We start from the raw sequence: 25226 nt of genomic DNA, 5'->3' as shown, positions 1-25226 counted from the left end.
ATGTATATGTATGTATGTGGGTGTGTGTGTAATATGTTTTTTATATATATATATATATATATATATATATATATATATATATATATATATATATTTTTTCATGATAAAGTTCTCGAGAATCAAGGTCCTGTGTCATGGGTAGAGCGGTATGGGACTTCTCGTGCTCCAGGAAAATGGAGAAAAACACTGAGGAGAAAATTAGAAGCTTGCAGTGGGCTGTGCTCGCATCTTGGCTTTGCTAAGAAAAACGCTTTTTCTTTCTGTGCCAGTCTTAAGAAACACAAATGGGCAGAGACTTTAGTGCTTGTGGTTTATTCTCCCTGTCTCAGTGCAGTGAATATGAATAGACTCACAAGTAAACATTGGGTATTTTTAAGCTACTTAACTGTGGAAGTTGCTTTTAAAAAATTTTTTTTATAAGCTTCTAGCTAATCAGATTAGTTGTAAGTGTTTGTCACTGGAAACATCAAGCCATTTTTTTATGTGTCAGTTTAATATGCAGATTCTTACTAGTGTCTGAGGGAAAGTTTCATATAAATGTAGTATGTCTGTGCTTCGTGACTGAGGAGTGTATCTGGGTGTTTAGGTGTGTGTGTGTTGTTTCTATCATATTGTATTTGTACTGTGGCTTTAACTCTCGCCTTCTTGTTGCGGCGTCTCTTTGAAGGTTTTATCACCACAGTGCATGCGTGGTTAAGATTGTGAAGTAGTCTGCGCTCCAGATAATTATCACTAATGGGGGACATCATTGTGTGTGAAGAGAATAGCAACTGTCCCAGGATTAATAATGTGAATTCTTCCTCCTCCTCCTAGAATCTCTTCAGTTTGCTCTGATTTAAATTTAGATCAAGGGTTCTTCTACCTTTTGCAGCGTCTTTAAAAGTAGGGGGAAAATATCCACATACAGCCTCAGGTTTATTTTATGAACCATTCAGATATTTTTAGACGCATTCGTCAAATGTGTAAAGTGATCCTATGAATGATTTATTGGAGTCAAACCGGTTATGAACTCGTTAATAAATGCAGAAGCCACTGATTTAGATGACCGAAAGAGTGCTGAGGTTTTGTTTGGTCTAGATTTTGATCCAGTTCTTCTGTGGTGTTTTTCTCGGTAACAGTTTCAATCACTCTGTGATGTGAAACTGTTTTCTTCCATGAAGAGTTGAAAAGTTCTCATGCGCTCTTAAGGTTGGTGGTGGTGTGCTGTTATATCTAGGGAACTCGTGGGTAGATAGATTGCAGGCAACATCTCTGTGTTTCAGACACATGTGATTTTCCCTCACGTAGGATTGTAGTTCAGAAGTTCAGACTTGTTGCTCTTAACAGCTTTTTGTTGATGTTTGTAAATTGCATGATGTATTATTTTTTTTCCTAAGGGAAGTTCTCAAATTTGCTGCCAGTTTTCTAGAAACATCTGTCTGAATTTGTTAGGCAATTTTGTCTTGCCTGTTTACCTCGCCGAGGCTCTTTTCCGACCCCTCAAGCTTTCACCAGGACGATTGTAGTGCTGGTTTGGGGGTGGGGGTATTGGAAGCAAGCACAAGAATCGGGTTACTGCCCCACTGTGCTATGAGCTGAAGGACAGGAGAAAGCAATATGCTAGTTTCTCAGCCTCACTTTAAACATAGCTGTATATAATCTTCCAGTAGTCTGGTTAAGCTGTTTTACTTATTCCAACTTACTTCAGTTAACCACTTGGTAATATATTGTTGGTAGTAAGATGTAGCCGTGTGTGTGTGTGTGTGTGTTCACCGTCCACTTTCAGAGCTTTTCCTTTGTAATATGCCCTTGGCTGACATAAGACGTGGTTTTGAAAAGCCAAAGGAGGGCTTCAGTAACTGCAATGAATGTAGGCTGAAACATTGTCTGGAGCGATCTTATCGCTCGTCGCAGCAATAGCCTACCTGTTTACTTCCCTTTTTACTGCAGAGACAGGCATGCACTTCCTGGCTCGGCCACTTTTTTTCTCGCTGAATGTTATCGACAGATCTTAATGAGCGCTCAGTCTACAAATGACTTGTGTGGGTCTGGCAACCGAAGAACACCTCTTTTCAGGAGCTCTGAGGATAGAAGAGAAGGTAAAAAAAAAAAAAGTGAGAGAAAGGAGGGCTGTTAAATTCAATAGCATTGCTTTGTTTTCATGGTTTTATTCAGATAATTCCCAGAGTAGTAAGACTAGTCTTACAGTGTTACTTTGTCATTGCTTCAATTGCCTGGTTGATGTAATGGTTTAGTCCAGGTATTTGATTTCCTGTACTCATCTGTTTCTCTTTTCACGCTAAGTGTTTTTAACGGTCATTCTATTGAGATGGTAGCTATAAACTGTCACACAATAAGCTAAATCTCTTTGCATTCACTTTGCATTTTCATCAGCAGTCTCTCTATTCATGCCCACTAAAGGACATTTCGGTCACAAACCGTTGTTTCAGCAGTACTTTATTTCATGAACAAAGGAATTGGGTTGTTTAATGGGAGCTGGAGCACGTAGAGGTACACACATTCGTTCTGAGCCGTGCTTGGACTCCAATACCAACCCCGTGGTCTAGCCTACACTAACGTCATACAGGACTAGTGTTGCTAGTTGTGCTCCACCTCGGTGGCCTTCAGGTGGTCTTTGCTGTTTCCTTATGAAACCCCTTAGCTAGGGCACTTGAAATGCCTGTTATCTTAGCAAGTCTAAAAATGTGTTTGAGCTGTTAGTTGAAGCTTTTTTTTTTTTGGGTGTCGAATGTCAGCTTGCTTATTTTATTGCACAGAGTGTCAGGCATGAGGCATATTTATGTTTCAGGATTCAGAGCTGTAATAAGTCATGTATGAAGAGTACAACTCAATCTTGGTGCACTTTGTGTTCACGCTACTGCAGAAGTACAACTGAAAGCTCAGTAAGTCATTAATTAGTTGTTATGCGTGTAGCAGAATTCAACCAAAGAAGCAAGAAATCATCGTAAATAAAGGATAAATGCTTATGAAAATGGATGAAGTGCCAGTAGATAAATGTGGAAGGCTTGTGCTTTGGATTAAATCCCCTTGAATGCAAATTAGAGCAGATATTTGGATTTGTTTGGAGAGTAAATCGTTTCAAAGACTTGTTTTATTTATTTATTTGTTTGTTTGTTTATTTATTTTTTTAAAAGTAAATTCAGTGAAGACTAAAGGCCAACCATTTGTTCTGATATGTCTTGATCGATAGTTGGGTTTCACTGCATGGACAGAATATCAGTCTGTTCAGTTCAGTTTTACTCATGTAGTGGTTTAACAATAGAACATTGTTAGAAGGAAGCTTTACAGAAATCCAGCTGTAGATCAGGATTGCCAGTGAGCGCACCAGAGCCAAAAGTGTCAATGATTAATGTTGGCATATTGACTGTTTGCGCATATTGAATGTCTGGTTTGGGGACTCTGTATTCACTGTTCATTTGTATTGTAATAAAGGGGCTACAGTCCCATTTGGCTATCTTACAATAGCAGAAGGTGCTGTGACATGCTAAAGCTGGGGACATGCTAAAGCTTCTTAATCTGAGAAAGGGCTCCCAACAATCAATGGTAGCATGACATTCTGTACATGGTCTATCCTTGTTTAGTCCATCTGCTAGTCTGTCCCTTTCCATATGAAGAAAAAAACGGGAACCACATCTGCTTCGAGTTCCAGTGTGGATTTTGTTTGTTGCACTAAGTTATCAAGACATGCTCACTGTGGATTGTCTGAAAGCTGTACAACAGTTATTTCCCAGATGTTTCTCAGCTGGTGCAAAGTATTGTCTCTCATTGTCTCAGTGAAGCCAGCTAAGGTAGATGTTTATCTACATAAACATGCTGTGCCACACAAGGATGTTAAATTCAATGAATTTTACAGATTTTGATGGCATGTACCATGTGTAGTGAGCTTGTTTTTGTTTTTTTTAAAGTGTCACTTACTGTACTTTATACCATTTAACATACTGTATACACACAGTAAAACCAAAGACTCAAACAAACAAAAAAAAAATAACACCTTGCTACACTAGTCCCTAACAGGAGATGTGAATCCAGTACTCCTTAGGCCATTTTAGTCTCCTTGGACATTTATTTAGAGGAATGTTGATGGACAATTGACTGTCTTCGCTTTAAAAATTAATAGATGCGAAAAAACTGGGCAGTTCTGAAACAAATTAGCTCATCTAACAAGCAAAATGCTGCTGAACAAGCAGGCCAACTTTTACTCACATCACAAAGTGTTCATCTTTGACACTTGGCATTAAAACGTTCCATGATACGATCACATTTAAGCTTTGCAAACCTTTTAGTTCAGCTGCTGTTTGGGAAATTCTTCCTAGAAAGCTCTTTGAATATGAATAGCTACTATACTTTAGATCGTACACTAGCATTGCTCTGATAAAGGCAGCTCATAAGACTAACAGGTTCATTATTAACACCATTCATCCTTCCTGCTTTATCTCTTTATGGCCTCGCCGGCATCTTAAGACTCGGGACGATTTTATGAATATATTCGAGCCAGTCCTGGGCCAAAAAGCATTTATAACATGAAATTGTCACCTAGTGTAATTTAGATGAGGTTTGTGTTTTTGGTCTGGTTGAGACTGTTTAAAACCAGTAACGATAAAAACCAACACTACTCGGTCATCAGAACTCTGGTTTAAATGTATGTAGGTTAGCTCAAGTCCAAGAACCACAAGTCGTTAAGGAATAACACACAATGGGCCGTTCTGTTATAGGACAATAATCCATGTAAGGGTGGTGTGATATGGCCCAACATGAAGCAGAGTAACTGTTACCACTCCAAAGTGGATTATTTTCCTTTAACAGTGTGAACCAAAGTGTGTTGTATCTCATATACCATTCCAATTTGCCAACCACTACCATTTTTAATGTATTAATCAGTCAGTACTGGATTTTGCAGGTTTCCCCCCCCCCTGATTGCTGTAGCCAAAAATTCTTGATTTTTCTGCAAGTTTTTTAAAAAAAAATTTGTGATAATTTTTTTTGTGCTTTTTTTTTTTTTTAATTTTAATTATTATTATTTTTTTTTTTAGGAAAACTACTTGAATGGCACAAAATTGTTTTGCATGGTCTTTCGCAGTGATGTTTGTTGGTAAATGAGATCTTTTTAGCTGTACTCATGTTTGATGCATGTGAATTGAAAAGGTTTGACTTCAATCAAACCTCTTTAGCTTTGACTGAAAGTTCGTTGTGGTGTCACATGGTGCACCTAGGCGAAAAATTGCAGGCTCTTCAGAATATTGCGGCGTTTCCTTGATTTTGCATAAATTTCTGCGATCGCAAAATCCTGGAAGGACCGATTAATGAACGACACGGCATGCTTTTAAATGTCTATAGTTTAGTTTAATGTTGTGGAACGTCCACAGAATAGAGGAGCATCACTAACCGGTTGTTCACTCACCAGCCTCTTTTTCATTCTCTTTCTTGTTAATAAGTGATGTTCCAGAGGAGTCCAAAGGTGAAAACTCCGTTACCATGGCAGACACCCAAGACTCCTTTCATAAATGTTTTATAAAAAAAAAAGTCTCTTTATTGAGTTAACTTCACCATATTGGCAATTACACGATTTTCTTTGGTTAATAACAGCACGCCTTATCTGTTTATTAGTCATTGATTACGTGGCGCATCCACCAAACAAGTCCCCATGTATGAGCTGTTACTATAGAAACGATAATGTATTCATATGAGCTCATTCATATAAATCATTTATGTTCCAGCTGGAACATTTACCAGAGCGGCAGAGTTCTAGAAAATGAACACACGCCTTCTGGTTTGAGAATAAGCAGGTATAATGAGCTTATTAATAACACTAGACAGTACCATCTTTCTAAATCTTACCTTTCTGTTAAAGATACAAGAAGTCTTATAGTAGTATCTAATGGAAATTCTGTTTCACACAGGATGAGATGTCGGTGGCCTCCCACCAGTGTTTCCACAAAGAGAGCACCCCTATAAGCCTCACTAGCCTTCTCATTTCATGGGCTTTAATTTCAATTAGATATGGTTGATCGTCCACTTTGATCGCGTTTGCCCCAGCTGCTTTTCATACACCCACATGCTTTTCTGTTGGATTTACTAAACCCATCAGTATTAACTGTGCCGAGGGCATCTTCAAACATTTAACTTGTGCTTCCTTCAGCTGTCACTCATCTTTCTGCTCTCAGTTAAACGCTTAAACGTGTCAGAAACCCTGTAATGTTCAGTCCACTGTTAACGAGTAAGCGATGTTCTTCTGTGGTTGATCTCGCCGAAGTGCAGTTTCTGCTGATCATCTGGGTCTGTGTGGGCGTAACTTGCATATTAGAACGGCGCATTAGACGACTAGAGATTTAGTTGGAACGTCGAACGGTTTCTGCTGGGTGGCCTACTCTTTTGAAGTTAAAAATAAACCATGCAAAATTCCACGTGAGCACGTGCAGCTTGGATCCAGAGCGCTTCAGAAAGCTGGCTGCTGTCCTTGTCTTGAATGAGGACAGCGGCGTTCAATCCTAACGCAGTTTCAGTGTCTGGTTTGTTTTGAGAGGAATGAGAAAGTGGGTTGGCATTAACGTGGGTAGTAATGTTGCATTAAAATTCTAAATTGCAGTTTTGGGGAGCCCATTATATGCCTCAACAAAGTGAATGTTCATAACAGAGTAGCGGTTATAGTACCAAGCAGCCTTTAGTCTGAATCCAAGCTGTGTATCTGTGCATTGACCGGGTGCAACTATGAGCACAGCCTCTAACTCGATATTCTGTAAACCGAAACCTGTCTCTCGTGTTTCCCCGTCTGTGTGGCTGAGCTCCAGTGTAAATCAGAAACATCAGCAAATGCTGAAGGTGGATCACGAAACCTTTTGCTGGCTATTAGTGCTTGGTGTTTTATTTCCAGTGTACAAGGGCTCTTAAAGGTTATCTGTGTGTTTTACAAATGTCAGCACTTTTTTGGTTAACCATCTTTACACATATTTCAGCAAAAAAAATTATGAATCTTTTTGAAGTATTTTTAAAGGTATTTGTTAATACAGATTTAAAAAAAAAAAAAAACTTTTTATCTCTGTATTGTATAATTTTAATCTTTATATTAGTTATTTTATTGCTGTCATTTCTACTATATTGCTAATGACTATGATTTTAACTAGCTTATATCATAGTTCTCTTTCACTACATATTTTCTTAACTGTTTGTTTATCTTTCCGAACCATCTTTGCAGCTCCGTTGAGGGATTGTGGGCACATTGGTGCTGCTGCTCCTTGAAAGTAGTCTGGAAATTCCCTCAAGGTGGGACGCCTTGTCCTTCAACACTCATGAATCTGGCCAGGCCGTGCTGTCTGAAACATCATGCCTTGCTGCACTGGCTCCCTGCTCAGGTAGGATCTGTCATCTCTTATATTTATTCAGAGAGACGTGCCGAATGTAGCTAGATTTTAGCATTGCGTTTTGCTTTAAGCTAATGTGTGTTGTATTGTAAAATAGAATGATTTACATTCTGGTTTTTGATGATGATGATTTATCAGTCTGTAAACTTAACTCTCTGACATGTATGTCCTCCTTTATTTGAAACCCCACTTTCTGACTGTTCCAATTTTTTTCTTACCTTTGTGTTGCCCTGAGTGTATTTTGACCTGAGCAATCAGTGGGTTTCCTGTCCCCTGATTATCTGAGCCTGATTGGTCTGTCAGAGGCCACATCACCATGCAGCCTGCCTCCCCCCACTCGACTGCACGTTAATGGCGCACCTCTCAATCTCGTGAATGTGTGTTTACGCACGCACCTCTACACTGAGCAGAATAGAGTCACTCTGCTCAGAATGACTGCCACTAAAGTCTGCCAATTTGCAGACCTTAGTTTTGATTGGCTCCGAGTGAAAGTTTAGGTTTGGCTTAGAGAAGTGGATCATTCAGGGCCATATTGAGCGCGGTTTAGCGAGCTGCGCGGCCTAGAGATGTTTACACGGCACTGGTGAGATGGCGACCTGGGGGAGGGGCTGTTCCACTCAATTGCAGCCACATGTTTGCAAAGGATGTGGAGCTGAACGAGGCTGTGTGATCTGCCAGACTTTAAACAGGGTCCTCGCCTGTGGGCAGTTCAGAAGTTTTCCAGTGTGTTTCTCCAGCCTTGCTGTTACTGTGGTTGCAGCACAAACAGGCTGCCGTGCCGCCTTACACTTCTGCATTCATAAGCCGTAGACACACTTCCAGTCATTTCCACACGCTCGTAAAACGTTCTCGTGCAGCTTCACGGAGTCCACGGTGTTGCACAGACCACACACAGAAAGCTGAAATGGGGAAATTTGATCCATGGAGATTCTCAGCTTTATATACGCATATGGAGGAAAAATGTCTTCTATCGTTTGTACTTAAATCGATCAGTTCTTTAATACGAGTCCCTCACTGTCGTATAGTTATCAGCTCTGCCCACTGCTGTTAAACATGAGCATGAAATCATGGAGGCAGGCGGAGCTTCAGTGGAACTGTGCCCGTAGGATCAAACAAACCAGACGTCATGTTTGGTCTTTGAAGACAATGTGGCGTTGAGGAGGCTGACGGCTTGAGAACACGCGTAAAATCTGCACTTTTACAGCTCTCCCGTCGCTTCAATTAGACGGGCTTGGCTTAAAGCTGTAAAATTGCAACTGCTTAGTATTTTTGCAGCACTTTCTAAAAGGCACCACCCTTCAAAAAAAAAAAAAAAAAGAAAGAACGGACTGTCAGCTTTTTTTAATGACCTAAAAACGTTTTCATGGAAAAAAGTGTAACTGTTTAATACATGGATAGCTATTTGGGATGTACAATATATTGTTTGTTAATCAATATTGATGTGTTGGTCTTTGCAGTACCTGAGCTGTGTGATTTGTGACTAGCGTGCAAGCGTTGGGGTGCCTGTAGACCTGTGACCCTACATCTTTCCACATGTGATGCCGGTTCCAGGGAATTAGCTAGCTTCTTTAAGAGTCAACCTGCATTTCCCGCAGTTATCGAGCTGAAGCATTACACAATCGGATTATACGTAGAACCAGCATAGATATAATAAGTTTGGATGCTTTTATAATGGTTATGAGAACATGTATTGCCATGCAAAGCCAAAGTGTGTCTATCCAGAGCACTGGGTGGCACGATGGTGCAGTGGGAATTGTTGTTGCTTAACTGTTCCAAGGTTCCTGGTTGGCTCCTGAAAATGGGTTATTGACTGTATGGGTTTCCTCCAGTTTTCTCCCGTATCTTAAAAACATTGGGTATAAATGAGATCTGTAGTTCTGTATTCCTTCTCCACGCCCAGTGTTTCTGGGCCGGGATTGGTTCAGGATCCACCATGACGAGGACAAAACAGTTGCGAGAGGTGAATGAATTAAAATATATATATATATATATATATATATATATATATATATATATATATATATATATATATATATATATATATATATGACATTATTCATCATGTCTAACTGCTCTAATGTTTCAGTAATATTTTCGAGGTGCCTACGCTGTCATGGTGATTAAATGATGCCATCCTGGATATAAGAGATTCATGGATCCAGATTCAGTATTTAGGAACTGAAACAGAACCGTATGTTTTCAGAAGAAACATGGAAAACAGTTCAAGATTAGTGACCTGGGGAGGGATACCAGAAGCATCCTTTTGCTTCCTGGTGCTAGCTGTGGTTGACACCCATGTATAAGAATGTATGTTTTGCTCTTCAAAGCAGGAAAGACTTTGCAAGAAGGAAGGTTTGCTACACAAGATAAGGCCTCTTTTATCGTTTGTCCCCCCTGGAATGCACAAGCAGGTAATGGAAAATGCCTCTCCCCAGAATTGTCGGGCCCAAGTGCCTTGTGAAAGCGAGTGGCGTGAACAGCGGCACCAGCTGAGCTCAGTTTCACAGGAAAAAGCAAAACAAATGCCCCCCCCCCCCCCGATCCAGTGATAAGAAAACAGATCTCCAACGGTAACACAGCATGTCTCCTCGGTCTGTATGGATAAGGCCAGGGTGGGGAAAAAAAGGATGCTTTTAAACCCTGTGTGGCAGACATCTAGATTTGTAAGCCCATGGAAGAGTGGCTGCACAGACAGTGTGGCAGCACAAATTGTGAAAGTGATCTGTAAGAGAAGAACCTCCTCGTGAATCCATTAAGGCCTTTTTGCTTAGAGTGGCAGAGTCACTCGGACTACCTGCACGAAGTACATTTTTGTGCCTTAGTTAATACGGCATCCTGTCTTTCAACTTGCACCACTTAAACACTGTGCTCAATGTTTTCACATCCACTAATGAGCCATATGACATGTTTCTTCATATTCACGGGTACTGCATGTGAAAGAGGACGTTGTTTCCCCTGAATGCTTTATCAGAACAGCTTTCGCAGGTCTGTATTTGTTCGAATCAGTGACTTGGCAGGCAGGAATTCGCTCTCGTTAAAAGGGCCCACATTATGGAGAAGGGTTGATCTTTCCCAGGTACAGAAAAGTGTGCTCTGAAGTAAAACAGACCACTGGAGAGGAATGCCTTTGGTTATGGCGTATGCAGTCCTCAGAGATGTGGCGTTCCAGTAATGATAAGCAGCTGATCCGGACAGCGAGACTCTCCCGAAAGTTTCTATCAGCACATATGCGTTCATGAAAAACCATTGTTGTAAAGTTTCTTCTGACCTTTTCAGAATGTTTTGCAACGTTGTTCTGAATTCAGTATTCCAAATGATTTACTGGGCCAAACTTCTAAAGTGTTGTTATTGATCGTACAGATGCCTGGGTTGTGTTCTGTTCGCAGTTGTTTTGTACCAGTGTGGGAAAATACACTGTCGAATTCAAGAGTTTTCAGGTCTGCAGAAATGAAACATGGATGTTGGCCAGTTGTCCCTTTCGTTAATGGCCATTAGTCTTATGTAGCCTTCCGACCTTATGTGTGATCCTGTGTGTGATGACTTGAGCCTTGTCCAGATAGCGCAGTTGTTTGTTTTTTCTTGGAATGTGTCGGAGCATGTGGGCCTTCTAAAGCTCTGCCTTATTTTCAGCTGCATGGAGTAATTACAGGCTGGGCTGAGACTCTCTAGCCAGTGAATCCACAATAGTCTTTGCACAAGTTTCTCAGGAACTGCTGGAGATCAGACTGGAGGTTCTAGTCTCAGCCACACATTCACACATTGTATTAGGAATGTTTTTACTACAGATGATGTCAGTTTGTTCATATTAAACTACTTCAGCAGAAGAAATCCCTGAGAGCAATATTAGCGCACACAGCTGAGGAAGTGATCTCTAAACACCTGACAGAAAAGGAATGTGACAAAGGCTACTAGAACGGACAGTGAGCATCTGCATAGTCCATAACAATGTGTATGTCTGCTTCTTGAAATGAGGAAAGGTCTGAGAACAGACTGCCCAGTATAGAGTTTTGTCTAGACTCTTGGACCAGTCTAAATTGGAATGGTGTTGGTTTAAAGCTTTTATTATTATTATTATTATTATTATTATTATTATTATTATTATTATTATTATTATTATTCATAAAGATTTGGACTGAGCCTCTCTGGAATTTTTTTGTGTGTATATATGTGTGTGTATGTATATGTATGTATATGTATATGTATGTGTATATATATATATATATATATATATATATATATATATATATATATATATATATGTATATATATATATATATATATATATGTATATATATATATATGTATATATATATGTATATGTGTATATGTATATATATGTGTGTATATGTATGTATATGTATGTGTGTGTTTGTTTGTTTGTTTGTTCGTTCTTGGAGATTATGTCCGTTCTTGACAATCTGAAGGAAAACAAGCAAAACAATGCTGTGTGTGTGTAATTAAGTTATGAAGGACTTCTTGATGCAACCTTTAGAAACAACTTGATATCTGATGTGTAATAGTTTTACAGCCCCAAGTACACTTTGTAATTCCTAGAATGTGACTTACCTGGGGTCCACCACTATATCTTGTGGTGATTGATGACAGGGATTTTTTCCCCCCCCATGTGTGCAGCCTTGGGGAAAATGGGACCTGGGCAAACATTAGTAAAATGTTTTTGCTAAATATTTTATTCTTAGATTGTGCTGCAGTGTATACTTCAGAGAATGTACAGCACAAAAGTCTTAGGCACCCTATTTTGCTTAGTGCATACTTTGTTACAGATTTTTACTTTGACTTCTACATGATCGAGTCAATACAAAAAACAGTTTAGAATTCAAAACCATAGTTTTCCAGTACAAAATGAAATGCTACAGAAGAATGTTTGTGTCGGTAAAGAAAGCAGCAGATTACGTAAGAGACACTTTTCAGAGAGTGAAGGCTGCTGGGTTTTGCTGCAAAAATAAGAAGCAAGTGTGACAGTCAAAGTCTCCAGAAGAACCGTGACTGGTTCTGCAAGCTGGTTTTGAGACGACCCTTTTTTTTTTTTTTTTAATTGTAAAATATTAATAGATTTGTCATTCAGTTCTATTGAGTAATTGTTCCCTGTTTTCTTAAAGGGTGCTAATAGTTCTGGAATTAACTGACTGCAAGTTCTTCATTTATTCCAACACCGCAGGCCTAATGTGACCCAACATTCTAACGTAAATATTTTGATATTCAGGTGATTCCCATCACAGTTCTCAGCCGCAGTGTGATCTCTGTCTCTGGAGGGATGTACAAACATTTTGATAAGTCTCAGATATAACCAAAGACACGCTGTGGATGTGAGAGAGCCAGTGTGTCGCCAGCGGCTGAACTTGACTGAGGTTTTAGAGGGGTTACAGCCAGCAGGGAATGATAGATGAAGGAGGGAAAAGGGAGGAGGAGGAGAAGGAGGACCAGAGAAGAGGAGGAGTGTAACAGGAGGACTGGAAGGAGGAGTGCTCATTATTCTTATGCTAATCCAGCCTGGAATGAGGCACAGGAGCAGCCAAGCAAACAATGTTAGTGGAGCCGGGAAGTCTGCTCTTCCCGAATCCTTGAGAGGCAGCCGAGGCACTGCACTGCCTGCAAGGGGGGGGCCCCAAGAGGGAACACATGCCAACACACATACGCAGGCCACATATACCATGTTTGCTCTCACATTCAGTCCATTTATGAGGCAGGCAGCAGAGCCAGATGCAGAGGAAAGTGTGTGTAGATATAGGTGTTAATGAAGAAGAATTGTCACTAGTTGTAAGTGATTTTGTAGAAATGATTAGGACAGGTTGGATATACCTGCATGTCCATCTTACAGTAGCTTTAATACTTACTGAGTTATATTCTGCTGTTTAGCCTTTTCAGTCATATTACAAATATAGATAACATGCTATAAAGTTTATATTTTCAGACTAGTGCAAGAAAAAAAACAACAAAAAAAAAACAAGCAGTGCTTTTACATCTAAAAGCACATGATTACCAGACCGGTTGCATATCATATACGCACTGAATTTTAAATGAGCAGTGTCAAGATAAGGGAGTTTGCTTATACCATCCAGTAACCTGCATGATTTGCAAATGCACCCATTTTCTACCGAATCTGCATACAATGCCCCTAATGCAATGCTTCTCAAAGTAGACTTTTATTAAATTATATAATAGATATTGTAGTGCTCCTCTTTCACTCCAAATTTTTTATTATTTTTATTTCACTCAATTGCTCATAGTACTCTGTCATTTATGCTTCGACTGGGAGATAGGATGATGTAATTGGCAATATTCAATGTCTAATCTTTCACAGAATATAAAATTGCTTACTTTGCAAAGGAAGACATGGGAAAAAAAACTAAAGCCGAACTCTTAAACCACTTTGAAATAGTCTAATATTACCCCCCAAAAAAAAAAAAAAAAAAAAAAATATATATATATATATATATATATATATATATATATATATATATATATATATATATATATATATATATATATATATATATATATATAATTTTTTTTTTTTTTTTTACTAAGAATAGCTACCTTAGTAGCAGTTTACCAGATGATTATTATTGTATTCTGAATCTAGATGTTGGTGCTACTGATAAATTACGGGCTGCAGCAAACAGCTTCAATTCCTCATGAACTGAATTGTATATGAGAAAAAAAACAGGATGTATTTTATATTGTAAAAGCATTTTATTTTTGAGGCTTTGTAAGAATTATCAAAAATAAAATTAATTATTTAAAATCAAACGAAAACTGTTGATTTAAATTTATGACTAATCAAATATGACCAAACAAATATTTTAACGTTGTATTTCTGCATTTCTTCTTAGTCTACTTCTTTGCCTGGGATTTCCATCTGTCATGAATGATCGTGGCACCCCAAGAATAAGCTTGTATGTAGTGTTGTAATTTCCACTGAAAAAAGAATATTGTAATCGTTTTTAGACATCACCGAGCACTACTTAGTGCCCACTATGTCAAAACTGAAGTCGTAAAGTTCAGTCTGTTTGGATCTTCTCGTCTCCGAGTTATAGTCCAAAAAAAAGCAACATTTCAAGATTATTTTTGGTACCTTGGGCAAAAATTTGCCCCCTTCCACCCTTCTCAGATTTTTGTCTCCAGAGTGACCCCCCCCCCCCCCCTTCCCTAACTTTTTAAAAAAATGTGTGTGATTGACGATTGTGGGAACTCCTTCCCAGAATCCCCTTCACATGCCTCAGTGCTTTGTTATAAGGGGCAGCGATTCTATATGATGGCCACACACATCTGTGTGTCTCTTTTTATACATGTAAGGCCAAAGTAAGGAACAGAGGCTTTCTAATGAAAGTCGATAAATAACTTGTGCATAACTGCAATATTGGAGAGGTTAGATAAACTACTGGTGGTTAATCACACATTCCCCATTCATTTTTTACATGTTGAATTTGGATGCATTCTCTGGTGGTTTACTTATTAGTGCTACTTTAATGTGGATTTATACTTTTGAAGGAAAAAAAAATAACCTGGAAGTCAGTGTTGTTCTTTGCATGTATAAAGTGCAATAAAACCATTTAGTTTTAACTAACTAAAAGTTGAATAATTGTAGCAATAGCTAACAAAATCATGGTTTATTACACAGACCTGTTTCTAAGGGACCATGTTGTGTGATTAATTATATTAACCCGTGTTGAGTCACGTCACGGAAGTTGAAGTGAAGTGAATGCTCAAGCTGAGAATTTGTATCGGTAAAATATCCTGGCAGCATCTGTTATTCTTTGTCTCAGTCTGAAGGTTTTGGAGTGGGAAGAGATTGTTGTGGAGTCCAGCGGGTGGCTTGTGTGTTAAGCACTGACTGTGTGTAGAGAAAGTACTTGTTTACTGATGGAATTATGAGTGTCAGGCGGCCTTGTGCAACCGTGATGTATCAGTCTTCCCTCGTAGACCCACAAACTCCTCTCAAGCCATCTCATGCTCACCGGTCCACTCATCCTTTTTGTCCCATGTGCCTCAAACCTTAAAGAACCCTGCTGCTTTGGATTGTTTGCAATTTTCAAAAGATTAGCATGTGAATTTTCATAACTAAATGTTCTCCATCATCCAGGTCATTCCTAGAAATGAGTAGAAGTACTAAATCGAAACAACTGGACTAAGACAATCGTGAAAAATCTGGATGTTTTTTGGGTTCCCTTCTAAAGGGCTTTGCAAGTCTTTTGCATTTTAAACAAGAAGCCTGTAATTATGTATGTTACTGAAGCTGCTTCTGTGTTTGGTAAGCCAGTCGAATTGTGAATGGTTTATTGCTGGTGTCTGCCTGGAGGCCAAGCTATAGCTATGCTTCTTGTTCCCCCTGGGAGGAGGAAGAATTTTAAAGGGTCCCCTTGAGCAGCCAGAGCCCCTCCTTTAGTTTGCCCTTACCTTGGAAGTGTGAAAAGTAGGGCACAGGTCGGGGCCCTTTGTCCCCCCTGGTCTAATGAAAAGTGACAGAAACCAGCCCCCTATGGCTCCCCTGAGCCCTAAGCAGCCATGGGACCCACTAATTGCACAGAGACATGCATGATCTAGGAGGGAGCAGACACATTATTATTATTATTATTATTATTATTATTATTATTATTATTAGTTGTTGATGATAACAACTTGGTCTAGGAACCAATGCCAGCCATTGAATAATACACCCCCATGATCAAAGCTCTGGGGTCAAGCGGGTCGTCCACTAATCGTAGGGTTGGCGGTTCAATTCCCGGCCCACATCACTCCACATGCTGAAGTGTCCTTGGGCAAGACACTGAACCCCAAGTTGCTCCCGATGGCAAGTTAGTGCCTTGCATGGCAGCTCTGCTACCTATGGTGTGTGTGTGTGTGTGTGTGTGTGTGTGTGTGTGTGTGTGTGTGTGTGTGTGAGAGAATGAGAACCAGTGTAAAGCGCTTTGGAACCACGAAGGTTAAAAAAGTATCATATAAAAAAAAAATATATATATATATATATATATATATATATATATATATATATATATATATATATATATATATATATATATATATATATAAAAAATAATGTGTGTGTATATATAAGAGTAAAGACAAATTAATTTGCATAACTTTTACAAAAGATGTTTTGTTTATCCCACGTAATAACAGGATGCTTGTCACTGGCCTGACAAATGAGTTGTGCTCTCTGCATTTTGCAGGGTTTTAACCAGGAGGAATCCATGATTAGGCTTTGAAGTCCTTACCACTCTGTCTTGCTGTCCTGCTGTCTGTATCCTGAGACGTGTCCCTCCACACCATCACTCTACAGCACCGAACCATCTGCTGCCTCTCATCCTTTAACTGGCACAATGAAGACAATCAGGGTCTTCTTTGCAGTGTTCGGAGTCTTCCTTCTCATCAGTCAATCAGAAGGTAAGACTGGAAGTTCCGTAAGAGGACCAACTCCCACATCTGAAGCTGTCAGGACTATTTTGTAACTTTTATTTTAAAAAAAGTTTGGTTTTTCTAAAGGGTGGGTGATGTGAAAAAAATATATCACAATACAACCCTTTTTATACCGTGTGTGTGTGTGTGTGTGTGTGTGTGTGTGTGTGTGCATTTTTTATAATATAGCCTTGTATTGTGACATACTATCAGTGTTGTGATTAATTATATCATAATCAATGTTGGGTAAGTTACTCAAAAAAAACAATGTAATCCACTACAGATTACTACTTTAAATTGTAATTTGATCACATTATTTTTTACGTTCAGTGATCCGATTACTTTACTTTACTTTCAGGTTACTTTCAAAATCTATCAAACCTACAAAAATACACTACAAAGTGAAACTCGTAGTTCTTTCAGTAATTTTAGTGCGTGTCAATGTATGACATGATCAGAAAAAGTTGGATTTATCACAAAGCTTGCTTCGGGTGTTGTCACTGTTTGTATGACTACCTGACCGATAAAATATAAAACTCTTCTGACTAGGCTAGTTTGGTGCCGCTAGCTAAGGGGAAGAACAACTAAGCTAACACTGTATGGGTTTAGTTGCTACAGTGCCATGCAAAGTGCATGATCTTTCCTTATGCTCTGCTCGTATCATGTTCACAGATCATGTAAACAGGAACTCACACATTTACACACCTTGTTTTCCTGCTCAGCGTCAGAGGATGTTACTGTTTCACTTTCAACCCCTTTACTGGTTTAAAAATAAATAAATATAATTGCCATATATCCATTTTTCCTCACACTGACTATGAGCTAGCGTTTGGCAGAATCGAGAGCTGTCGGCCAATAAGACACGAGTGTTTCCACATATTTTCCTGTAAACCCTGTCTGATTGGTCTCGCCTCCGTTCACTGAAGTTATAAAATTACAACACTGACGTCTTCTTTTACTGACGTTCAGTTACGTAGTGACAAGCCGCTCCAACTGGTGAATTATTCAGGGCTAAAGAAAAAATCTTGCCCAGGCCAGGTTACGCCCCTGGCAGATTTATTTTAAAAATAGATTTTACTTCATAAAGTTTTCTTAACAATACATTTGTAATGCAAGTAACGCAATTTTATCGACACCAGTAACTGTAATCAAATTACATACATTTAAAATATAAAGTTACATTACTGCATTATCAGAAAAAGTCATTAGACTTACTTTGTAATACGTTATACCCAACTCTGATCATAATATCCCCTGCATTTAATGTGTTTGTCATAAACCTGTTATCGCCATCCACATTTGTTTTTTGTTACATTTAATTGTATAAATTGGCAGAGAAATGATAGTGCCTGGGCGTATTCTGCAGTGATGATTTCTAATAGGAGAAACAGTTAATAATATAAAGCAAATGTAGGCAGGATGAGTAGATAATAAAAAATATATCTTGATTCTGTTTGAGAAAGTTGTACCTATTCACATCTTGCATGACAAATAACAAACCAAATCTGTGGCCTCCAAGTTGTAACGTGAGAATCCACATCTTTTATCCCCCACTGGTAAGGTGTGAATGAGCCATTGCTATCACAAAGAGGACCATTTGGCTGTTCATAAAAGGTTTGGTGTTTGGCTGTCATTAGATGGGGTTGGAACTTTGTGTGTGAAGCAAATAGTGTGGTTAGATGTATAGCAAAGCACTTCTTGTTTGTTTGTGGTCGTTGGGGGTTGGAACTGACACATATCTGTAGATGTAGCAGATTGTGAAAAGGTAAATTGGGCTGATTGTATTTCTGCAGATAACATGGTGCGTTATCATTAAAAGCACTTTAATAGGACCATTGTTTGACTAGGCTCTTAAGCAGAGATAATCTACTCTTGGCAGAAGACACAGCTAACTTATAGTAGCCTCTTCATTTTTGATATAAAACAGTGGTCACCAACCCTGTTCCTGGAGATCTACCTTCTTGAAGACTTTAACTCCAACGATAATAATGCCTTCCTGACCATCTAATCATTGTAGGGCTGCAACTACTGATTATTTTGATAAACAATTAATCTGATTATTTTTCAATTAATTGATTAGTTGGATTAAAAGGCCAGTTTTTATTTTCTGTATAAAACACTTCATACATTGTGCAAATCGAAGGCTATGAAAAAGGTATTGAATATATCTATGTGGGCTATGTTACACATTGTGCAAAGGATTTTTAAAAAATCTTAACATTTTAAAAATAAAAAAACAATTGATTGTCCACAAGCTTGAAAGCAGAAGTTAAATCATTATATTAAAAATGATTAAAAAGAAAAGAAAAACAAAAGCAGAAACTAAGTGTTAACTGGTAAGAGGTTGAATGTTCTGTAGTAACACTCTCAGTTCACTCATCTGAACACAGTAACGTTACTTTATTCTGTAAATATGACACTTCTTACATTTCTATACAGTTACATGTTATAACATCATTTTGCGCTGTTTGTTTGACGCGCATGTGTGGACTCGAGCTCAGTCAGTGAAGTTTAATGGAGACTCACTTGCAGTCTTTATGTAAAATGGAAATACTAGCGTGATTTTCTAACGTTTACAGGTAAGGATATAAAGGTAAAAAGGTAACTTCTGTGCTGAAGAAAACATGTCTGGAACACATTAAACACCACACACGTCTGTCACAGCATCTGACACGACAAGCCACGTTAATACACTTACAAATTAGTTTGAAGCGCTTAATATAAAACATTCTCATGTTTTGGACAACCTGGATCGTGCACGTTTCCCCCCAGCAGCTCGCTCTGTGACCTCCGCTGTTTTCAGTTGTTTTATTCATAGAAATGGGTTTTTCACCATTGTGGAGTGACATCACTCCGGGGTTATCTACAGTGATGCCACAGACCCAACTAATCCATAATCAAATTCGTTGCCGATTATTTTAATTGTCGATTTGGTCGATTAGTTGTTGCAGCCCTAAATAATTGACTTAAGAAGTTCTTCTTAGATCAGTTAAAACGGGTGCGTTAGATTTTGGTTGGAGACGAAACCTGCAGGAAGGTAGATCTCCAGGAAGAGGGTTGGTGACTACTGAAGTTTTTGTTCGTAAGATTTTAATGGAAATGACTGGTGTTAAATGCAGTATTAACTCAATGATATTTTGCTGGTATATGCAGTTTGCTAGTCATTTATTTGTATTCTGAACTCATTAATATAACCAAGTCATTTTGGGATTTTTAGGCGTGTTTGTTTCTGAAGGCCCCTCTATTTTTGGCTACAATTTCCTGCAGTCTTAAACAGTGTCTATTCTTAGCCACAGGAAAACATCAGTAGAGCTAGAGTAGATTTGATCAGTCTGCTTTGCTTTGAAGTTGAAATGACTAAATCATGTCTCACAGTATTGTTAGTTGTGTTTAAAATACTTCTAATTCACACACACGGTCACATGCAGGTCAGATGTCTTTGTGATAAGGTTTTGTTGTTGGATTTCCTTCTGTAGCTCTTCAAGCAAGCCAAGTGTTTTCCCGTCATGAAATTGCCGTCGATTTTTATTTTGGTTCAGTGTTCTTGTGTGACCAGTCCGCTGTGCTGTCTCAAGTCATGTGACTGTGTGGAGTGGTCACAGTCAGCCTAAAATATATCCTTTGTGTTGCTATTTCTATCTCTACCCTGGGATGGGTGCAGAAACAGACACTGGAAGCCATTCCTTCTTGCTCATAAACTGAAAATATGGCCAGAGCCATTAAAACAAAGGGCAACCACCTCAGTCACTGCAGAGGTTCATTTTAAACAGCAAAGAGGGAGTTTTTATGAGGAGGGGGTGGGGTCAGGGTTGTGAAATTCTGCTGAATGGTGACGTGTTTTTCCGCTATATTTTGTATCTTTTGCACAAACAGAAAAAAGAAAGAAATGCTCATACTGATGAAATATGCAATGTTCGTATAGTATGTTTTACTGACGTTTTTAAAAGTTTTTGAAATGGAGCCTATGTTTAGACTAAGGTTAAGCACGCGCACTGACCAAATGAAGCCATTTTTATTTGTATTGCGGCCCAGTGCAGTAAAATGACACGGGCCGTATGCTAAGAATTGCAAGTCTGCTGTGGCTCACCACTTTCACTATTTTACTCTCTCTCCTTTCAGTCATCTGTTTAGCACAGCCCTCATTTAATACTTGGATGGCTCGGGATTGCTCTGCGGTGCTAACCCTGCTGCTTTTTTCTTCTCCCCCCCCCCCCCCCCCCCCGAACCCCTCTTGATCGCTCCTGTCCTGCGAGCGCTCGTTCATCCCTCCCTCCATCCCTCGCTCCTGTGTTGGGCCAGCCGCCCAGGCCATACTACAGGAAGCTTTTTGAGTCTATTGTTGGTGATCTGCGTTTCCCCAACACGTTAACCATTTCCTGTATTACACTGCATGATGGTCATTATTCTCAACTAAGCAGACAAAATACCCGCTGCTTTCCCGGAAATGATACTCATATGCTGACAGAAAGAGCTTAACAAGGCCCAGCTATTGTTTGTGTGCCTGTGTGTAATAAGACACGGCTGTACGAAACGCCGCATGCTTGTGGGGAGGTTGGTTCAGGAGGTGTCTCACAACCCATTACTAACACACTTTTAATGAATCCAGTCCACTTTATGAGTCTGTCTCAGGCAGGTGCTTGTTTTCCACACCCCCCCCCCCCCCCCCCCCCCCCCAATTCCCTTTTAACAAGCTAGTCCTTTATTAGCAAAGGATTATTAAGTGTTGGAGACTTTCTTCTGAAACCCGAGGCCATGTCTTGAAAACCCCTGACCATTACAGGCGCTGTGATTTATTGTTAAGCCATGCTAGTGTTAACTAACCAATTTGGAGTTTGGTCTGCTTTTGTTTAATCATCACAGACTTTCAATGGGCATCGTCACAGAGCTGTTCTAGAAAGCGTAAGGCAGATTTTGTGTGGTAGATACTGAACTGGACTAGATTCTGCACAATGCATCATGTAACCAGGACCTCTGACTTAACTACTACAAAATTGCACTTCCCTTATTTAGCAGATTGTGGCTTGCTTTTTGCTTGTTTTGATGTATTTTAGAGAAACAATACTCTGACCTTGGCCTTGTTGTAGTGGAGGATTTGTATTTCTCCGCAGCTTGGTTGTCGAGGCGCAGTAAGAATGAGCTGTGCCTTGATTATAGACTTGGAGAGACTTGGCTGAGGTCTTGCATCATTTCCTGCTCAGACTTTCCTGTGGTTCTGTGAAACTCAGTTTGCTTAAAAAATAAAAAAATAAAAAAGTGTTACTACTTTTATAGTAAAGATTTATTTATTTATTTATTGCATTCTCCACATAGTTAATTCTGATCATTTTGTTCATGGTATGTACTGTGGTTTGGATGAATTAGTCACACTTCCATGTTTCTCAGAAAACCACTGCAAGCCTGCTGGGATATCCTGTTTATCAGGGTGTGAAGTTTCACTGCTTTGCATCTGCATTCTCAGCATATCCCAGCTCACATCTTGCTCTGGGCTCTTTTGACCTTTGCACCGGCCTCTCCAAGTCGCCTGCACTGCCCTCATGTTTATGAGGGTTAAACCCCAGATGATCCAGAGCTTTTGCAAACTGCAAAAAAATTTGTTCAATGTAGCTCCTATCGGACACAAAGAAACTACATGATAACTGAATACACCGGGTGGTTAGACTTCACCGGATTCCTCCACATCGCTCCTAATTTCTTTCTCAAGTGTTGAACGTGTGCTTTTCGCCATCTTTCGAGAGTGATGGCGACCGAACTGGAGTGCGTTTATGGCTGCTGTCTCTTTAAGAGCAGTCTGTAGGCTGGGAGAATGTGGTCTGAGGGAGTCATTACTGCCTGAGCACTGCCAGACCTCAGACTCCGCTGTGACGGCCAGCCAGAATTAAGCACACATGTTAGAAGCAGGGAGACACTGCAGCTCTTTTTTCAAGGGAGTAGCAGAGAAAGCGAGCAGATTGGATAGGGTTTGGAGGCCGGCTCTGTTGGTGCAGTAATTTGAGCTGTCAAGGTCCCTCAGAGGCGCACACTTGCCAAGCTTCGTGTGCTCTGATTTAGAGACTAATGTGCAGCCTAACCTGTGCCTTATATGTTTCCAATTTTTTTTTGCAGTTTTGTAGCGATCACCGTAGGTAACCCGAACACACCATGACAGATTGGACCGGGTTTTTACGCATTCGCTTAAAAGGTAGCCTGTATCATGGCCCCACCACTCGCATTCCTTTCTTTAAATTTAGTGCTCCCTTGCAGAGAGGGAGAGCAAAACGGGGAGGGGAGGACGACAAAAAACAGGCCTCTGTGAGCGTGTTCTCTGAGGGACTCCAGAGTGTGGACTCTCACCTCGCAGGAAGACGTTTTATTTTTTTTTCCCATCAAGCAGTGTTTACATTACCGGCTTCCTCCTCCATTATCGTTCAGAGCTCTGTTTAACAGCGGCGGCGCCTGGCCTAAACTGCGAACTGATCAAAGATGTAAAATTAAACGCTTTCAACATGTGTATTTTATGCTCAGCTTAATGGAGGGGCTGAGGGACGCTTTCCACCGCGGCATCAAACGAACATTTCTCAACTGTAAAAATCAAACCCTGACACACAAGCAAAGGATTTATATTTTATATCCCTGGCACCCAGCAAATGTCTGGAAAGGTTTTCAAACACCACACTGTGTGTGTGTCTGTGTGGGAGAGAATGCACAGGCCTTTTAAATGCTGCTAAAAGAATGTTTTTTCTTTTCTCCTAATCATTTAGGAGAAAATAATTTAAAAAAAAAAAATTTAACCAGTTGCGCTGCGAGTGTAATGCATGATCACTTTCGCGTGTCAGAGCGCACATTTTTTGAGTTCCATTTGAACACGGCGTCAGGTCATGTTCTCTTCGGTTGAAGGCGGGCGTTAGGTCCTCAGTGCTGTATCACGGACTCGTTGGTTTTTGGAACATGAGATGCTGTGTGTAGTAAAGAACAAAAGCCTTGGGACACGGAGGTCATTTCCTATTTAGCAATGAGCAAGTAAACCCCTAGTAGTCCTCCACCCTTCCCCATTTCTGTCATATCAATGTGTTTTGGTCATTTCATTGCTCCCCCTATACCCCTCACCCGGCTGATATCAGTGTTGGAGTTGAAAGCGTTCTGACTGCATGGCTCCACACAGCTGAAGAGATAGCATGCTGTATATCAGTGAGCTTGACTCCACCCAGTCTGTTAGATGTAGAGGTGTCACTGCCTGCTATCTGTACTGATACATGACTGGATCTGCCTACAGTATGTACTCTAAGTCTGCCCCCCCCCCCCCCCCCCCCCCCCATTCCTGTAATTCCACGAGGGGAAACGTGTGGCCATGATTTATAAGGTGATTTCATAGCTCTCTCATCTTCTGTCAACATGAGTGTTGAGGTGTGCGGCACTGAAGCGGGACTCTAGGGGAGGAATGTGGCGTTTGAGTAAACGTTAGCGTGGGCTTATTTTGACGGAGACAAGGCCTCCAGAAGGCCTGTCTGGACCTGCAGGCTGTGTAGCAGCACCATGACTTTAAGAGGAACCACAGATCTCAACACAGGAGGCTTTGTGCTTGGGGAGTATGCACACTGCTTGTCTAAGACACACACACAGATCGGGTTACAGTTCTCAGACATCCATGACTCTGCCCTGCTTCAATCTTTATCACCGTCTCTTACTCACAGTCTGAGAGCCTGTTTTGGTCATGGTGTACCGCCTGCCATGTATTTAGATAAAGCTCCTCTGAGTGATTTTCCCCACTGTAATTGAAAAAATATATATATAGAAATAAAATAAGCTTCACTATCTGGGGAAAAATCTATGTTGCTGGTTAACTGCAGAGGGAATGTAGATTGATTGTTAATTAAGGAGCTAATGACTAGCTCCTTAGCTAACAGCACTTTTATGCAATCTCCTCCTTATCTTTCCTGTCTTAACTATACTTTTGACACCCCACGTTTGACTTATCTACCGGTGTGCTTTTGAAAGATCTCACAATAGGTGTGTGTGTGTGTGTGTGTGTGTGTGTGTGTGTGTGTGTGTGTGTGTGTGTGTGTGTGTGTGTGTGTGTGTGTGTATTTGGGATCGTTTCCTTAAAGAGGAGCTTCAATCAGTAATGAGTCAACTCTGTAGTTAGGCAACATGAGTCCATCAGTAAATCTACCGTGACGATCAATTTCGTTAGTTTAGTCTGAAGGTTAATCGTAGCATTCAGTCGTGATCGGTGAAAACCATGCATACAAAAAAAGCAAAAACCAGGTACACAATCAGACAAAATAAAGAGCTGCATTCTCATATATATAATAAATGTGATGAGCTGGAATAGGTGTCATGCCAACAGATTATTTTAGGTGATTTATAAATGTTGTGCCTAAAGTACATGTATAATACATTTCTTTTGAATATACTAGAAATAACTCAACTTTACACCTCTAGTCTCAGTAAAATAACTGAGTATACATAAATATGCAGTTT

The 25226-nt window shown here is 39.8% G+C and overlaps 1 protein-coding gene across 4 annotated transcripts in view; it reads left to right on the top strand.

Moving 5' to 3' along the window:
- bmpr1ab (bone morphogenetic protein receptor, type IAb) overlaps window positions 1–25226 on the top strand; it is a 38696-nt gene that overhangs the window by 1566 nt on the left and 11904 nt on the right. For 3 of the 4 annotated variants that reach the window (XM_017484387.3, XM_047159636.2, XM_047159635.2), the window contains exons 2-3: window positions 7190–7346; window positions 16544–16757. In XM_017484387.3, the coding sequence (XP_017339876.1) occupies window positions 16694–16757 (64 nt within the window). In that variant the 5' untranslated portion in view covers window positions 7190–7346; window positions 16544–16693. Of the gene's footprint in view, window positions 1–167; window positions 2079–7189; window positions 7347–16543; window positions 16758–25226 lie in introns of those variants that run through there. The other variant, XM_017484389.3, reaches the window with a different exon arrangement.

This window comes from Ictalurus punctatus, chromosome 13 (assembly GCF_001660625.3).
Source record: "Ictalurus punctatus breed USDA103 chromosome 13, Coco_2.0, whole genome shotgun sequence".
Lineage (NCBI taxonomy): Eukaryota > Metazoa > Chordata > Actinopteri > Siluriformes > Ictaluridae > Ictalurus > Ictalurus punctatus.
The sequence above is the reverse complement of the archived record's forward strand: the minus strand, read 5'-3'. Positions and strand labels throughout refer to the sequence as shown.